We start from the raw sequence: 14,430 nt of genomic DNA on the forward strand, positions 1-14,430 counted from the left end.
CTGGAGTCCCGCGATCGGTCCCCGGAGCTGAAGAACGGGGAGAGCTGTGTGTAAACGCAGCTTCCCCGTTCTACACTGTGGCGCCGTCATTGATCGTGTGTTCCCTAATATAGGGAACCACAATCAATGACGTCACACTTACAGCCACACCCCCCTACAGTTAGAAACACATATGAGGTCACACTTAACTCCTTCAGCGCCCCCTTGTGGTTAACTACCATACTGCAATTGTAATTTTCACAGTAAACAATGCATATTTAATGCATTTTTTGCTGTGAAAATGACTATGGTCCCAAAAATGTGTCAAAATTGTCCGAAGTGTCCGCCATAATTTCGCAGTCACGAAAAAAATCGCCGATCGCCGCCATTAGTAGTAAAAAAGATAATAATAAAAATGCAATAAAACTATCCCCTATTTTGTAAACGCTATAAATTTTGCGCAAACAAATCGATATACGCTCATTGCGACTTTTTTTTTAACTTTTTACCAAAAATAGGTAGAAGAATACGTATCGGCCTAAACTGAGGAAATTTAAATTTTTTTTTTTTATGTTTTTGGGAGATATTTATTATAGCAAAAAGTAAAAAATATAGAATTTTTTTCAAAATTGTCGCTGTATTTTTGTTTATAGCACAAAAAATAAAAACCGCAGAGGTGATCAAATGGCACCAAAAGAAAGCTCTATTTGTGGGGAAAAAAGGACGCCAATTTTGGATGGGAGGCACGACTGCGTAATTGTCAGTTAAATCGACGCAGTGCCGAATCGCAAAAACTGTCCGGGTTCTTTACCTGCCTAAAGGTCCGGGTCTTAAAGTGGAGGTTCACCTGATTTAACAACTTTTGTTTAAATAATAGTCCCCTGGATGTCTACTACAAGTCCGCAGTTTAAAAAATAAAAAATAAATTGCATACCTTATATTCCTCTCCTGAAGCAGGCACTTCCTGGTTAATGGTGTGCGGGACTGGGCGTGTCGCGATCGCCGTAACGAATTGTGGGATTGATCACGAGGGTCTAGTGGTCTAGTCCTGATGACGAGAACAAGCATCCTTTCAGTACCAATAGACGAATTCTCGCGAGATTTAAAACGTCACATGGCGCTGCAGGCGGTCATGTGATGGGGGCGGATACAATTCGGCCATTTTAACTACTGGAAACAGGACGTTGCCGGCCGTTGTTCTATCAACTATGCAGTATTGATGGCGCGGCTCACGGTCACACTGCGCATGCGCGGTATACATCGGTGAATGCTGGGACATCAGCATTCACCGCATCCCGGAAGTATCTTCAGGAGGGATTCACAGTGCCCACAATTAAGATGGCAATGTCCATCATACTTTTTTTATAAAACATGCTTTTCGGGGAAATCATCATCCTAGCGGCTGTGACTATGGGACTGGTCAGTAGACATTTCTTTGTCATATCAGCGTTGGAATAATCTATTTAAAAAAAAAAAAACGTTTTCCCGCGGAACCCCCGCTTTAAGTGGTTAACATTCCAATCGGCTGGCTTTAAGAATTAATTCAATTCTGAGGAAATTCTGGAATCGCCATGTACTTTGCAGTTCTCAAACACCTGCATCAGATTATATCCTGAAAAATGATATCCTCATCACCAAACGTCCTTTCAATTGATGGAATAAGAAAAGTGTCCAAAATCTCAATATTAACTTGTGCATTTCTTAAAGATTTAATGACTGTCATCTCCCCCTTACCTTTACCTGACCTGCAACCCCTTATCAATGATTGTGGAAATGTGAATGTTTTTGGAATGGCACCAACCAAAAGTTCCAGCATCATCACCTTGTCCAATGCAGATTGGTAATTCATCGCTGAATATCGCTTTGATTCAGACCACAGTCCATTTTTACCTTTCTTTAGCCCCAGGGTGGATTTGATTTTATCACTTGTAAAAAGGCTTGATTTAAATCATAATTTTTAAACAGCATCTGTCATCTCTGTCAGTTCCTAACACGATCTGAACTTTCTAAACAGTATATAAATGTGAAGACAGCAGATATGCATATAAAACCTATGTAGGGAGATTTGGTTCATCCTGTATATCTTCTGAGGCTGTTCACTTTACTTGGAGTATGGAGGAGGGTTTACATCCACTTTAAGTAGTGGATGTGTATGAATAATTTTTTTAACAGCTTGCCGAACGCCTAACTAAATGTGCGTAATTATTTTGACGTTAAATACCAGGGTTATGGCAGCAAATAGCTGCCATGCCATAACCCTGGTATAATTATTTACAGCAGGGGGCCTGGAACCAAACAGATTTGATGATAATGCCGACACAGAGTTGGTTTATCCAGATGGCTGTACACGTTTGGTGTTTGAGAAGCTGCAGTGGAGATCATTACTTGTATAAGGTCCCTTTAACCCGGGTGTTTTGGTAGACGGTTTTTGACCAGAGATTAAAGTGGAGGTTCACCCGAAACTAAATTTTTAACATTAGATTGAGGCTTGTTTTGTGAAGGGGAATCGGGTGGTTTTTTTTTTTGTTTTTTTTTAAATCGAAGCAGTACTTACCGTTTTAGAGAGAGATCTTCTCCGCCGCTTCCGGGTATGGGCTGCGGGACTGGGCGTTCCTATTTGATTGACAGGCTTCCGACGGTCGCATACAGCGCGTCACCATTTTCCGAAAGTAGCCGTGTGTCGGTGCGCAGGCGCCGTATAGAGCCGCACCAACGTTCGGCTTCTTTCGGTTACTCGTGACGCGATGTATGCGACCGTTGGAAGCCTGTCGGAAGCCTGTCAATCAAATAGACCGAAGACCATACCCGGAAGCAGCGGAGAAGATCACTCTCTACAACGATAAGTACTGCTTCGATTTAAAAAAAAAAACACCCGATTCCCCTTCACAAAATGAGCATCAATCTAATGTTAAAAATGTGTTTTTCAGGTGAACTCCCGCTTTAAAGGGTTCAAAAATATACTGCAGTGTATCCCTATGAGCGGCCAGATGTATGCAGACACCCATCTGCCTGTATCTCCTGACATCCTGGGTCCCTTCAGGTTTGTCGGCCCAAATGCAATAAGTTTGTGTCCAGTGTTGGCACATAGATGTCCTTTTTATATTCAGTCACCCATAGGGATTACATGGGTCCCTTTTTCCTCCATCCAAAGATGGAGAAATGTTAAAGGGGTTGTAAAGGAATTTTTTTTTTTTTTTTTCCATAATAAGCATCCTTTACCTGCAGACATTCCTCTTTTCACTTCCTCATTGTTCGTTTTTGCTCAGAAGTCGCTCTATTTCTTCTCTGTTCTGTTCACTTCCTGCTTGTGTGATTGTTACTCACCACCATGAAGTAAAGCTTTACTGTGGTGGTCAGTGACGTGCTCACCCCCTCCTGAGAACTACATCTGTGCGGCAGGACGCTCTCTACGTGTTAGAGATTTCAAGGAGGTGTGAATTACTGGGCGTGCCGCAATTTATACTGGGAAATGTAGTTCTTACATGAACGAGCGATGCAAACCAGGAAGTGAATGAGAGAACAGAAACTAGAATGCCGGAGGTGATATAGATGAAGGAATTTAATAGGTATTTACTAGTTTTTTAACAGAGTCATTACACTATTCTGTCTGTCTACCTTGCAGACATTCATTTTAGGCAAAACTTTTTTTTTCCTTTACAACTCCTTTAACAGATGTATTATATATGACATTCGATTCGACGGAGGAACAGTCCAGGAGGGGACCCGTGTGAAAGGGGCTTAAATGAACAGTCCTATAAAGCAATTTTAGAGCCATTTAATGTGAAGGCATAGAAGGTTGTGGTATTGTGAGAGAAATACAGAGGTAATGAGATAATCCTTCTGCAGCAAACGCTGCAATGGTGATTATACAGAAGCTGGATGGTGAACTGACCTGTGTATTGGTACCACAAACAGCAAGCTCATCTTAGTAGGGTTCTGTCCCAGGCCTTCTGCTATAGAGTTTCAATTCTCTCCCTGGAATTGACCAAAAGTAATGAGAGTAAAAAAAAAGAGCCCCCTGTAATAGAGCTAAAAATTCTCCTGTAGGGTTTTTGTCCCATGAGTGAGTAATGGGTATCTGGTTCACATCTATGCGGGTGGCTGCAGAAATCGCAGGGATTTCCCCACCCACAGTCAAAACGTATTGCTGATTAAAAACCCACTAGGCTGTCAATTCCTTATGGCACCCCCATTCCTCTAAAAATGCAGCATGTTTGCAGGAAAATTTTCCCGCCCGATAAGTTGCATAGATGTGAACCAGACCTTAAAAAGCTGATGAGTAAATTTAACTTGTTAACATCTCAAATCTTACATGTCTTATAAGAAAAACATGGTATAAATGAATATACTAGCAGTCTATTTTGCCAAAATTGCCCTCCTAAATTTGCAAAAACAAATGTTATTTTTGGCAGTAGAAGTTTGTTTGTAATGGTATTATTGCTTCTCTTCGTATTTTGCTTCAAATTGCAGGTATATCCTGAATTATTCTTGCATATAGTAAACAGTTCAACTTTGAGAAATCTTTTAAGGGTTCTTTACTTTTGCAGGGCATATCGGATTGATTATCACACCACTTGGACAGATCATGTGACTAAGCAAACCCTCCCACCTTGTTAGCAAGTGCACTGAAGAACAGTAATCTAATTTGATGTGTAAGTATTTCCTTAAGCTGTCTATACACTCAACCCCCCCCCCCCCCCCCCAATCTGCCAGCAGGCTGAATAGAAAACATTAACAGGTTCCTCCATCTACATAAACAGGGTACCTGTAGTTGGAGGAAACTTCCCCACCAGGAGATTGTATTCTGACAGCATCTGCCGCTGCCAGATTACACTGATCCTCAGCTGCTGATTTGAGGAAAAATTCCAAAAGATCAAATTTTGTTGAGTTGGAACGACCCCATACTGATTGGCAAGTTCAGCAGGGACCGGTTACATTTCAAAGTGTATGTATGTGTATGTATGCTCCATGGCAGTTTTCCAGACAGGAAATGAGAGCATGTCTTCTATTTTCCATCCCGGGATTCCCGGCAGTATTTTTCTCAGCAGTTGTACTATGGGGAAAGCCTGCGGTGGAGCATACACACGGCCAGGATTCCCGGCCATAGCTCTCATAGCCGTTTTCCTGCCAGGAAAAATGACCATATGTAGGGGGAAAAAGCTGCCGAGGAGGTTCTCTGTTTTCCCGGCAGTAAAAAGTCCGCCGGGAAAACCGATCGTGTGTACAAGGCATAAGTGTATTTCTGAACGGCTATAGATGGTCCAAAATGCTCTTCCCTGGCCCTGCATACAAAGGATCTCCAGTTTTGATAAACACACTTTAATGAAGTCAACAGGGACTTATCAGAGAATGATGTCTGACTTTGCAGGAAAACCCTGGAGAAGCTGGGTGGGGGATTGGAACAGTTTAATGTCTTGGGAAGAGGGGTGGTTAGTTTGATTAGTGAACATTTAATATTATTTTAAAGGTAAACTAGCCAAAAACAAGCTTTCTCCCATATTATGTAAAGAGAGCACAGATGAGCGGCTCCTTTTGGAGGCAGGGATTGATACGTTTGAGTTGGTGTTCCTTGTGAGAAGCTATTGAATTCTTTACTGCTGTATGAATAAATGAATGTGTAGCCAGAACTGCAGTACTAGACATGCTGCACCCCTGGCTTCTATAAATGTCTATTTATTCATGTTTTGTTTTTCTTGTAGACTGAACTTAATATTGTGGAGATTGAACATCAAGCAGAAAGCAATCTACAGAAAGATACCAAGAGAACTGTATTGCTCACCAAGCATGGCTGTACAAGAGCCAAGAAAGGCTAGATCACTCAGCCTTGCAGGAATTGCTCAGATTTCCAATGATATCTCTAGGAAGTTCTTGGATCGCAGTGACCTGTCCAGGCTCTTACGAGTTGCTTCAAATTTCCTTAAAGACCATACTCAGGTGTTGGTGGAACTGGACAGCTTCTTTCTTCATGATGCAAGTGCCAAAATAAAGTTGGTGTTTGTGGAAGACACTGTTTTGGTGAAGAACATTTTTGTTATGTCCTCTTCTATGCAGGAACTCGCTCAAAGGTCACCTGAAAACCTTTATGTTGATCTACAGAGTAATATTGCCCCAGGGCTGAACTTGTTCAGCGTGTCTTGTGAGGAGGAGTCTGGTTGGAATATGTGTGCTAGTTGCATATCAAAAACCAACAGCCAAGACACCATGAGGTTTCTTATGGTTTCTGTTTTGCAAAGCATACCAAAAATGAAAGCTCAGATCAAATCCATCACAATTCATCCCGAGATCGCAGATTTTAAAGACCTGAATAACCTCGTACCTAATGCCACTATCAAATATTGCATGTCCCTAATTGCCAGAGTGATAGAGGGGAAAACTGCTAATTTACCACTTCCCACCCAGTCACAGATTAAAAATGTTTTACAAGCCCTGTGTTTTTCCCGTTCCTTAAAAATCTACAATCGTCACCTCAATGAATTGAAAGCTTTATGTCCAGTAGACGTGTATCAATACTACATTGACACGTGGCATCCTAGCAGAAAAGAATGGTGTACCAAGGACAGCAAAAGAGTAAAAACTGAAAAATCATTGTATACGTACTCTGGGGCTCTACAATACACAGTTTCAGCAAAAATGGGGATTTTGCCATCATTGTACCAGTGCCTCCGTGTCATTTTGCATGAGACCCTCGAGCTACAAAGTATACCAGAAACCTTACTTGAGGTGTATACTGATCTTGTGCCTGTTACTTCAACAACAATAATAACGACAACAACAGAAGAAGAAGAACCTGCTACTACTACCACTGCGGCTGCTACTATTACTACTGCTACCATTGATGCTTCTGAAGAGGTAAGAAGTATTTATTGCTAAATGTACATCTTTGTAGAATTCATGGTGACCTGATAAAGGAAGTGTAGGTGCATTCTCCACTATATACAAGTAGTATGTGCAAGGGCATGCAACCATTAGCTGAATGATCTGCCTGCTTCTGCATCTGAAAAACATGGTGCCTGAAAGGAAACTGTGGACCTAGAAAGGAGTGTGTTCTTGGACATAAATAGCCGCACCATATTCGTGTGTTTTTTTTTTTTATTAATTTCTACTAAAAATAGCATGTTTGTGTTAAATATTATGTATTTACTAAAATACTTCTATTCACTAAAGTTGTGCTTCAAAATGGCATTCCTCAAGTGTATTGCAAATCCTAAAATTTATATTAACTTTTTTTTTCTTACTGTTTGCATTTAATAGCAAGCACATGCTGATGGTTTTGTCAAAGTGCCTCCATCCGTGTAAGGCCATTTGTAAATATTGCAGTTTAATACCTGTGATATCATAGTGATCACATGATTGAAGGCTGTACTATTTGGTTCCAGGTTGCTGTATCTGATATGGCCACTGTCGGATAACGGTGCTGTCACAGAACTAGCAGCCAGTATGGGTGCTGGTTCTTTTTGAAAATGCTTATTAACATTTCCTTTGCATGAGATAATGTGCCATTTAGAACATTATTATAGGAATTGTGAGGGGGGATGGGGTTACAATTCATTTAAAGTGACCTTGTCATTTTGGAGTCCAAACTAAAGCAGTGGCAGCTTAGGAAATTAGATGCTGTTTACTTTTCGACCCTGTGTCTTAAAACTTGCTGACAATTACAGGTATCAAATGCTTCCCACATATTCATGAGAGTGAACTGAAGGTATGCACCTGAATCTCACAATTGCGAAAAAATATTGGCAACCTCTAAGAAGTATAAAAAAAGTACATGGGCAAAATCCGTAATGGCCCAGGAATCCACCCGGAGCCTACGGGGTAAACTCGGCATCCAGAAGGCGTGATAACGTCACAGGGGGCTTGGCTACATGTTTCAATGAGACAAAGGGGCAGCTTCACCCCAACTTGTTTAGCCGCACCCACTGTGACATCATCACGCCTTCCGCCCTGAGTTCCTGTAATGTGCTTTGCCGGATACTGTTCCTTTACTGGGGCTGCTTGCACTAGAAATGTTGTCTTGGCTGTGCAGAGGCTGCCATCTAATGGCCTGATATTTAAGTGCTGTTTGGAACACATCTCTTGTGAGTGTATTAATAATAATAATATTATTATTTTATATTTTTACTACCTGTATTTGTAATTTATTACACTTAGTTTTACATTTAGATGTTGGCGCTTTTTTTTTTTAATCTCTTTTCTGTGCCTTTACGTAAGGTAACACTTCCTCATGTGTTGAATACTTGGTCCCCCATTGCATTCTGTGGTTCGTTCCTTCTGCCTATATGTCCTGTATTGACCTAGGTGCCAGCAAGAGGAAGGAACCCCAGTGCATGGTGGAGGAGCAGGTTTCCAACATTCTAGAAGTCTTGGATACCAACTTAGAGTTTTAAGACACAGGCTAATGCTGTTGTGCAATCATTGGGGGATCACACAATTCTACAGACAGCCAGGCCCTGCATGAGTTTAGCTGCAGTGTAGAGAGCATGTTCCTAGAACAGGACAGAGGAACACATCAGGCATCCTTCTCAATATGCGTTCTGATTTTTGCATTAGGAATTCAGGAATCGCATGGCCTGGGCTTAGTGAAAGCAGTATTTAACACAAAAGCAAACACTTTTTTTGTTGTTGTTACAATGTAACAAAGTCAGACAAAAGTTGTACCACACATCAATGCTGCCCAAATGTTGTAATCTTTATATGAGCAGGCTCTGTCTATATATGTCACCTGGTACATAGAAAGTCTGACTTTGACAGCCAGGACCAAGTCATTATAGGATGGCGGTGAGGTCCATTTCCATTTTAAGAATTACTCTTGTAGCATAGTAAGACTCATTACAAAGCAGTGATTTGGGGATGAATGAGGAGATTGTCATAAATACCTAGCAATAGGATCTGGTGTTTAGGGTATTAAGTGCCTTCGAAAAACACATTTATTATATTGTAGCCTACCAATTCTTAAATGTGGTGACTGCATTCGTTTTCATTTTAAGGCTTTTTTTTTTATCTGCTGATTCAGCCAGTAAGTCTGTTCTTTTTCAAAAGAACAAGCAATCCTCCAGGTTTATCAGTTTACAGGGATGAGACAAACCATTTAACACTGACAGGGGTTCCTACATGTAAAACATTTAAAAGGAGAAAACAATGCTTTTGCTGATTATAAATTTACTTCAATTTTATTAGTGTATTTAAATCTGCTAGTACATTTAACACTACTTTACTTTGACACTGGTCTGGGCCTACTGTGATGGCTCACAAAGCACAAGGAAATGAATAGAAATGACGGGTTAAACTTGCAGAGTTGTTTGGTGTTCCTGGAAATACTGAAAAATCCAACAAGTTTTAAAAGTACAATGGTCCTTGCTGATTAGCCAACATCCTAATTAATTTTTCTGGTAATTTTAGCAGGTTTGTGAAGAAGAAAAAAATGAACTGGAGCAAATGGAATTTTGCAGTTGGGATGATTTTCAGTCCTTTTTAAGCATTTGGTGTGAAGAACAGAAAAAGTTATTTGTCATTCGCAATTCTGTGCCCTTGACCAGTGAAGACATGAGCCCGGAGGCAGTGCAGACTCTCAAGTACAGTATGGTGAACCTTGGGTGCAGCAGCTATACCAGGTAACTTGGTGTGATTGGAAAGAACCACATGCGTCTTGTATGCCTCCTGTCTGTCCTTTATGTCTTTGTTCCTACCTTGAAGTCCTGCTATGGGGGAAGGAAAGTCTCAATCCTTCTTCTTTTTTTTTATTTTTTATTTTTTTTCTATATTATGAATTTCAAAGGAAAACTGACTTGGCTGTTGCATGTGGTCAGTAAGCAAAACAATTTTTTTTTTTTTTTAATTAGCTGTCCATTTTAAAGAGAACCTTTTTATACAAGCTCTCATCTTTTTCACAGCTCAAGCTAGTCATATGTTTAGAATGATCTCATTCAGCCCTAGATTTTTTTTGTTGAGTAGAATTTCAATGCATGCTAAACGGCGTGAATGGCGGGATCTTCACTGCTGGCTATTATATTTGACTGCTGCAGCACCTGTGGCTGTCTAAATATTTGAACATTGATGGCTTGTGATATGATGCAGTTGCTGTCCAGTCAAAAATGTTCACCCAGTTCCTTCGATGATAGGGGGGGATGGGGGGCTGTGCATGGTGGTGTGTGCAAGGGGGGGGGGGTTTAGTGGTGCAGTGCTCAGCAGGGCCCCAGGAGGATTGGAAGTGAGATGTGGAAAACAACCCGTGAAAGTGCGTTGGACCCTGCACTCTGAGAAAACCGGCCCTTAAAGGGCAGCCATAAATCTGATGCGGACCATTATGAAATTGAGTTTGACATATTTTTTATTCTAACACCCTAGAGAATAAAATGGCGGCCGTTGCAATTTTTTAGCTAGCTCCTAGATTCCAAGCAAATTTGTCAAACCCTGCTTTAATGCATATAATGCAAGGCTTTATAACCATGGGGGAAAATATCGAGAGACTGTAAACAGCTTCTCATGTGCCTTATGGCATGGAAAAATTATTCGTCGGTGGATGTACTCGGAACCCCCCACCACTTCTCTATTCTTGGCTAAATTTACTTATGTTGTCCACATGAAATGGGTGGAGGCCTTCTTGCGTAAGGATTCAAGTGTCCAAAATCTCTGCAAAGTTTGGGAATCCTTTATTCACACCTTGCCTTTAGGTACTCCATGTATAGTACAATGTTTTCAATATACCCAGTGGTACCAAACCAGACCCTCTCACTGACCTCTTACCAACCCCCCCCCTCTTCCAAGTAGTCTAAAGGCTAGGATTGTCTGAATTATTTGTGCCAGAAGATGCCTGCTACTGGTAATCAATGTTCTGAAAAGTTGTACACATTATGATCTAAATGTAAATGACACATGCAGTGGATATAAGGTCTACACACTCCTCTTAACACGTTCCGTGTTCCTCCAATCCCCCCCATAGGGGAGAGCAGAGATCTAACAGGGCGGTCCCTGCACAGTGTTCAGGGACCGCCCTGTCGTCTTCCGGCTCAACAGAGTGATCCCCGCTGAGCAAGCGGATACATATGTACGGATCCTCACGGGATCCGTACATGTGAAAGGGGCCTTATGGTCTGAGGAAACCAAGGTTGAACTTTTTGACCATAATTCCAAAAGATATGTTTGGCACAAAAACACTGCACATGGCCAAAAGAACCCCATACCCACAGTGAAGCATGGTTGGTGGCAGCATCGTGCTTTGGGGCTGTTTTTCTTCAGCTGGAACAGGAGCTGTAGAGGAAATTATGACCAGTTCCAAAGACCAGTGAATATTGGCACAAAACCTTCAGCTTCTGCTAGAAAGCTGAACATGAAGAGGAACATCATCTTTCAGCATGACAATGACCCAAAGCATACATCCAAATGGTGTGGGAAAGTGCAGCGCTAATAAATTACCAACGAGTACGTCACTTTAAATTGATAAGTGACCCAATGTTCATACCAAATGTGTAATATTGCACATTGGGTATGAACATTAGGTCACTTCTAAAGTGACGTACTCATTGGTCATTTATTGGCGCTGCACTTTCCCACACCATTTTCACCTGTTTTGAAATGTAATCTACTGCTGTGCTGGCTGCTATCCTTTTTTGTTTTTCTGACAGCGCGGTATATGTGCATTTATAGTTCATGCATCCAAATCGACAAAGGAATGGCTTCACCACAAGATTTAGCATTTTGGAATAGCCCAGACCTGAATCTGATTGAAAATCTGTGGGGTGATCTGAAGAGGGCTGTGCACAGGAGATGTCCTCGCCATCTGACAGATTTGGAGTGTTTTTGCAAAGAAGAGTCAAGATGTGCCATGCATCTGATAGACTTCTACCCAAAAAGACAGAGTGCTGTACTGAGCTAGTTTAAGGGTGTGCACACTTATGCAACCATGTTGTTTTATTTTACTTACCTCCTCCTAAAAGATTTCAGTTTGTTTCAACTGAGTTGTACAATTTATAGGTCACATTTAAATAAAATGTTCGGAAATGATTTATCAGAAACCTGACATTTTAACAGGGGTGTGTAGACTTTATATATCCACTGTATGTGGTATGGCAAATCCACCTGTTCTGCTTGTGATTTTGCTTTTATAAATTTCTTAAGCATTTTCTCTTTTGCTCTGGTTCAAGTTAAATAAGGGTGCAGTGGGGTTTGAATAAGTTGTATTAATTTAATTTCTTTTATGTCCCTCTAACAGGAAGCGCTGCCCAGCTTCTATTCAGCTACGCCTGGGTCCAGAAATGGACAAACTAATAATCACGAAGGCTGATCTCCATCATAGTCACGATTCAGAGATAGACCTTCCATCTCGTTTTACAAGAAAACCTGAAGCCTTTGTGGAAGCCCCAGCAATGTTGTTTTTTGAGATTTCGGATAAATTCATGGACAGAACAGATCTGACAAAGCTTCTACGTTTACACGTCCCATTTGGCAGGGAATCCCAATTTCTGGATGAACTGGAATCCCTTTTTAATACCGATCCTGGCGCAAAGGTGAAATTGGCTTATGCCGACGAAAAGTTTACTATGAGAAACATCTTCTTGATGACAACTGGCATGCAGAATTTACTCCAGAATTTTTCAGAAAGCCTCTTTATTGCTCACCTTCCAAGTCTAAATCAGGAATATGCTTTGTATTCTGCCTTGTGTCAAGATGAGAATTTTGCCTGGAGAGTCTGTGCTCATTGTATTACCAGGAAAAACTCCACAGAAACCTTACAGTTTATCCTGCTTTCTCTTTTACAAGTCCTCCCTAATTTGAACATGCAGTTAAAGTGTTTGATACTGAGCCCAGACATTCAAAGCTGTTCGGATACACAAGCTCTGTTTCCCAACGTCGTCATAAAGCATTGCTTACCGTTTGTGTTTGAATTCATGTTTCGGAAAATTTCCTTCCTAAGTCAAATGGAGCAGTCTCAGATTAAAAACTTGCTTGCCAACCTTGCTCAAGCTTCCGCAACTGACACTTACACACAGTACCTTAATGACTTGAAATCTGCCTGTCCTGATGAAGTGTTTCAATACTATTTTGACAACTTTCATCCATGTTGGAATTCATGGTCTGGGAAGGACAGCCAAACAATTGATGCAGAAAATTCGATTTGTGATTTTGTTAAATTCTTTCACCAAGAATTAAGGACACATTTGGGAACACTGCCTTCTTTAAGCCAATGCCTGCATGCCATACTCACTGAAGATCAGGCTCACGATCAGGAGCCTTCAGAATCAAGCAATACATGCATGATGGATGAAAGCACTTCTACCTGTCAAACGGATACAACAAGCATACTGAACACACAGGAGCAAGATGGTGTAATCACGGAGTTAATTACATCTGCTGTGCCTAATAAGGTAATATTTTAGCTCTTGTTTACTGCTAACTTTAGGACTTAAAGTGGAGCTCCACCCAAAAGTTGAGGTTCTTCTTTAACCACTTGCCTACTGTGCACATACACCCCCTTCCTGCCCAGACGATATTTTAGCTTCCGGCACTGCGTCGCTTTAACTGACAATTGCACAGTTGTGCGACGTGGTTCCCAAACAAAATTGGCGTCCTTTTTTTTTTTTTTTTCTCCACAAATAGCTTTCTTTTCGTGGTATTTGTTCGCCTGTGCGGTTTTTATTTTTTGGGCTATAAACAAAAAAGAGCGTACATTTTGAAAAAAAACACTATTTTTTGCTATAATAAATATCCCATTTAAAAAAAAAAAGGCCGATACGTATTCTACATATTTTTGGTAATAAAATAAAATCGCAATAACCGTATAGTGACTGGTTTGCACAAAAGTTATATTGCCTACAAAATAGGGGACATAATTTTGATTTTTATTAATTTATTTTTTACTAGGAATGGCGGCGATCTGCGTTTTTTTTTTTTTTTTTTTTTTTTTTTTTTTCCGGCACTGCGACATTATATCGGACACTTTTGACACATTTTTGGGACCATTCACATTTATACAGTGAACAGTGCTATAAATATGCATTGATTACTGCAAAAATGTGACTAGCAGGGAAGGGGTTAACCACTAGGGGGCGGGGAAGGGGTTAAATGTGTAGCCTAGTGAGTGTTCTAACTGTAGGGGGAAGGGGGTGACTGGGGGAGGTGACCGATCTGTGTCCCTATGTACAAGGGACACAGCATCGGTCTCCTCTCCCTGACAGGACGTGGATCTCTGTGTTTACACACAGAGCTCCACAGTCCTGCTCAGTTACTGGGTAATCGCGGGTGCCCGGCGGCCATCGCGCGCGCCCCCTAGCGGCTTTAAATGACAGGACGTCATATGGCATCTTGTCAGAACAATAGAGTATTCCGTCTGCCGTCATTTGACGGTGGGCAGGTGTAGAGCGGTTAAGACCCCTCTTTTCCTAAATTGCTCTTTTTTTGGGTTGGTTTTGACAGGTATCCGCTCTCACTTCTGCTCATGTAACCTAGGATATCTGAGAG

The 14,430-nt window shown here is 41.1% G+C and overlaps 1 protein-coding gene across 2 annotated transcripts in view; it reads left to right on the forward strand.

Moving 5' to 3' along the window:
• Positions 1–14,430, forward strand: part of ZSWIM9 (zinc finger SWIM-type containing 9) — a 50,481-nt gene that overhangs the window by 6,731 nt on the left and 29,320 nt on the right. Inside the window, exons 2-5 of one of the 2 annotated variants that reach the window (XM_040325571.1) lie at positions 4,527–4,631; positions 5,679–6,828; positions 9,379–9,587; positions 12,185–13,337. In XM_040325571.1, the coding sequence (XP_040181505.1) occupies positions 5,764–6,828; positions 9,379–9,587; positions 12,185–13,337 (2,427 nt within the window). In that variant the 5' untranslated portion in view covers positions 4,527–4,631; positions 5,679–5,763. Of the gene's footprint in view, positions 1–4,526; positions 4,632–5,678; positions 6,829–9,375; positions 9,588–12,184; positions 13,338–14,430 lie in introns of both variants that reach the window. The other variant, XM_040325570.1, reaches the window with a different exon arrangement.

This window comes from Rana temporaria, chromosome 10 (genome assembly GCF_905171775.1).
Source record: "Rana temporaria chromosome 10, aRanTem1.1, whole genome shotgun sequence".
NCBI classification, from domain to species: Eukaryota; Metazoa; Chordata; class Amphibia; order Anura; family Ranidae; genus Rana; species Rana temporaria.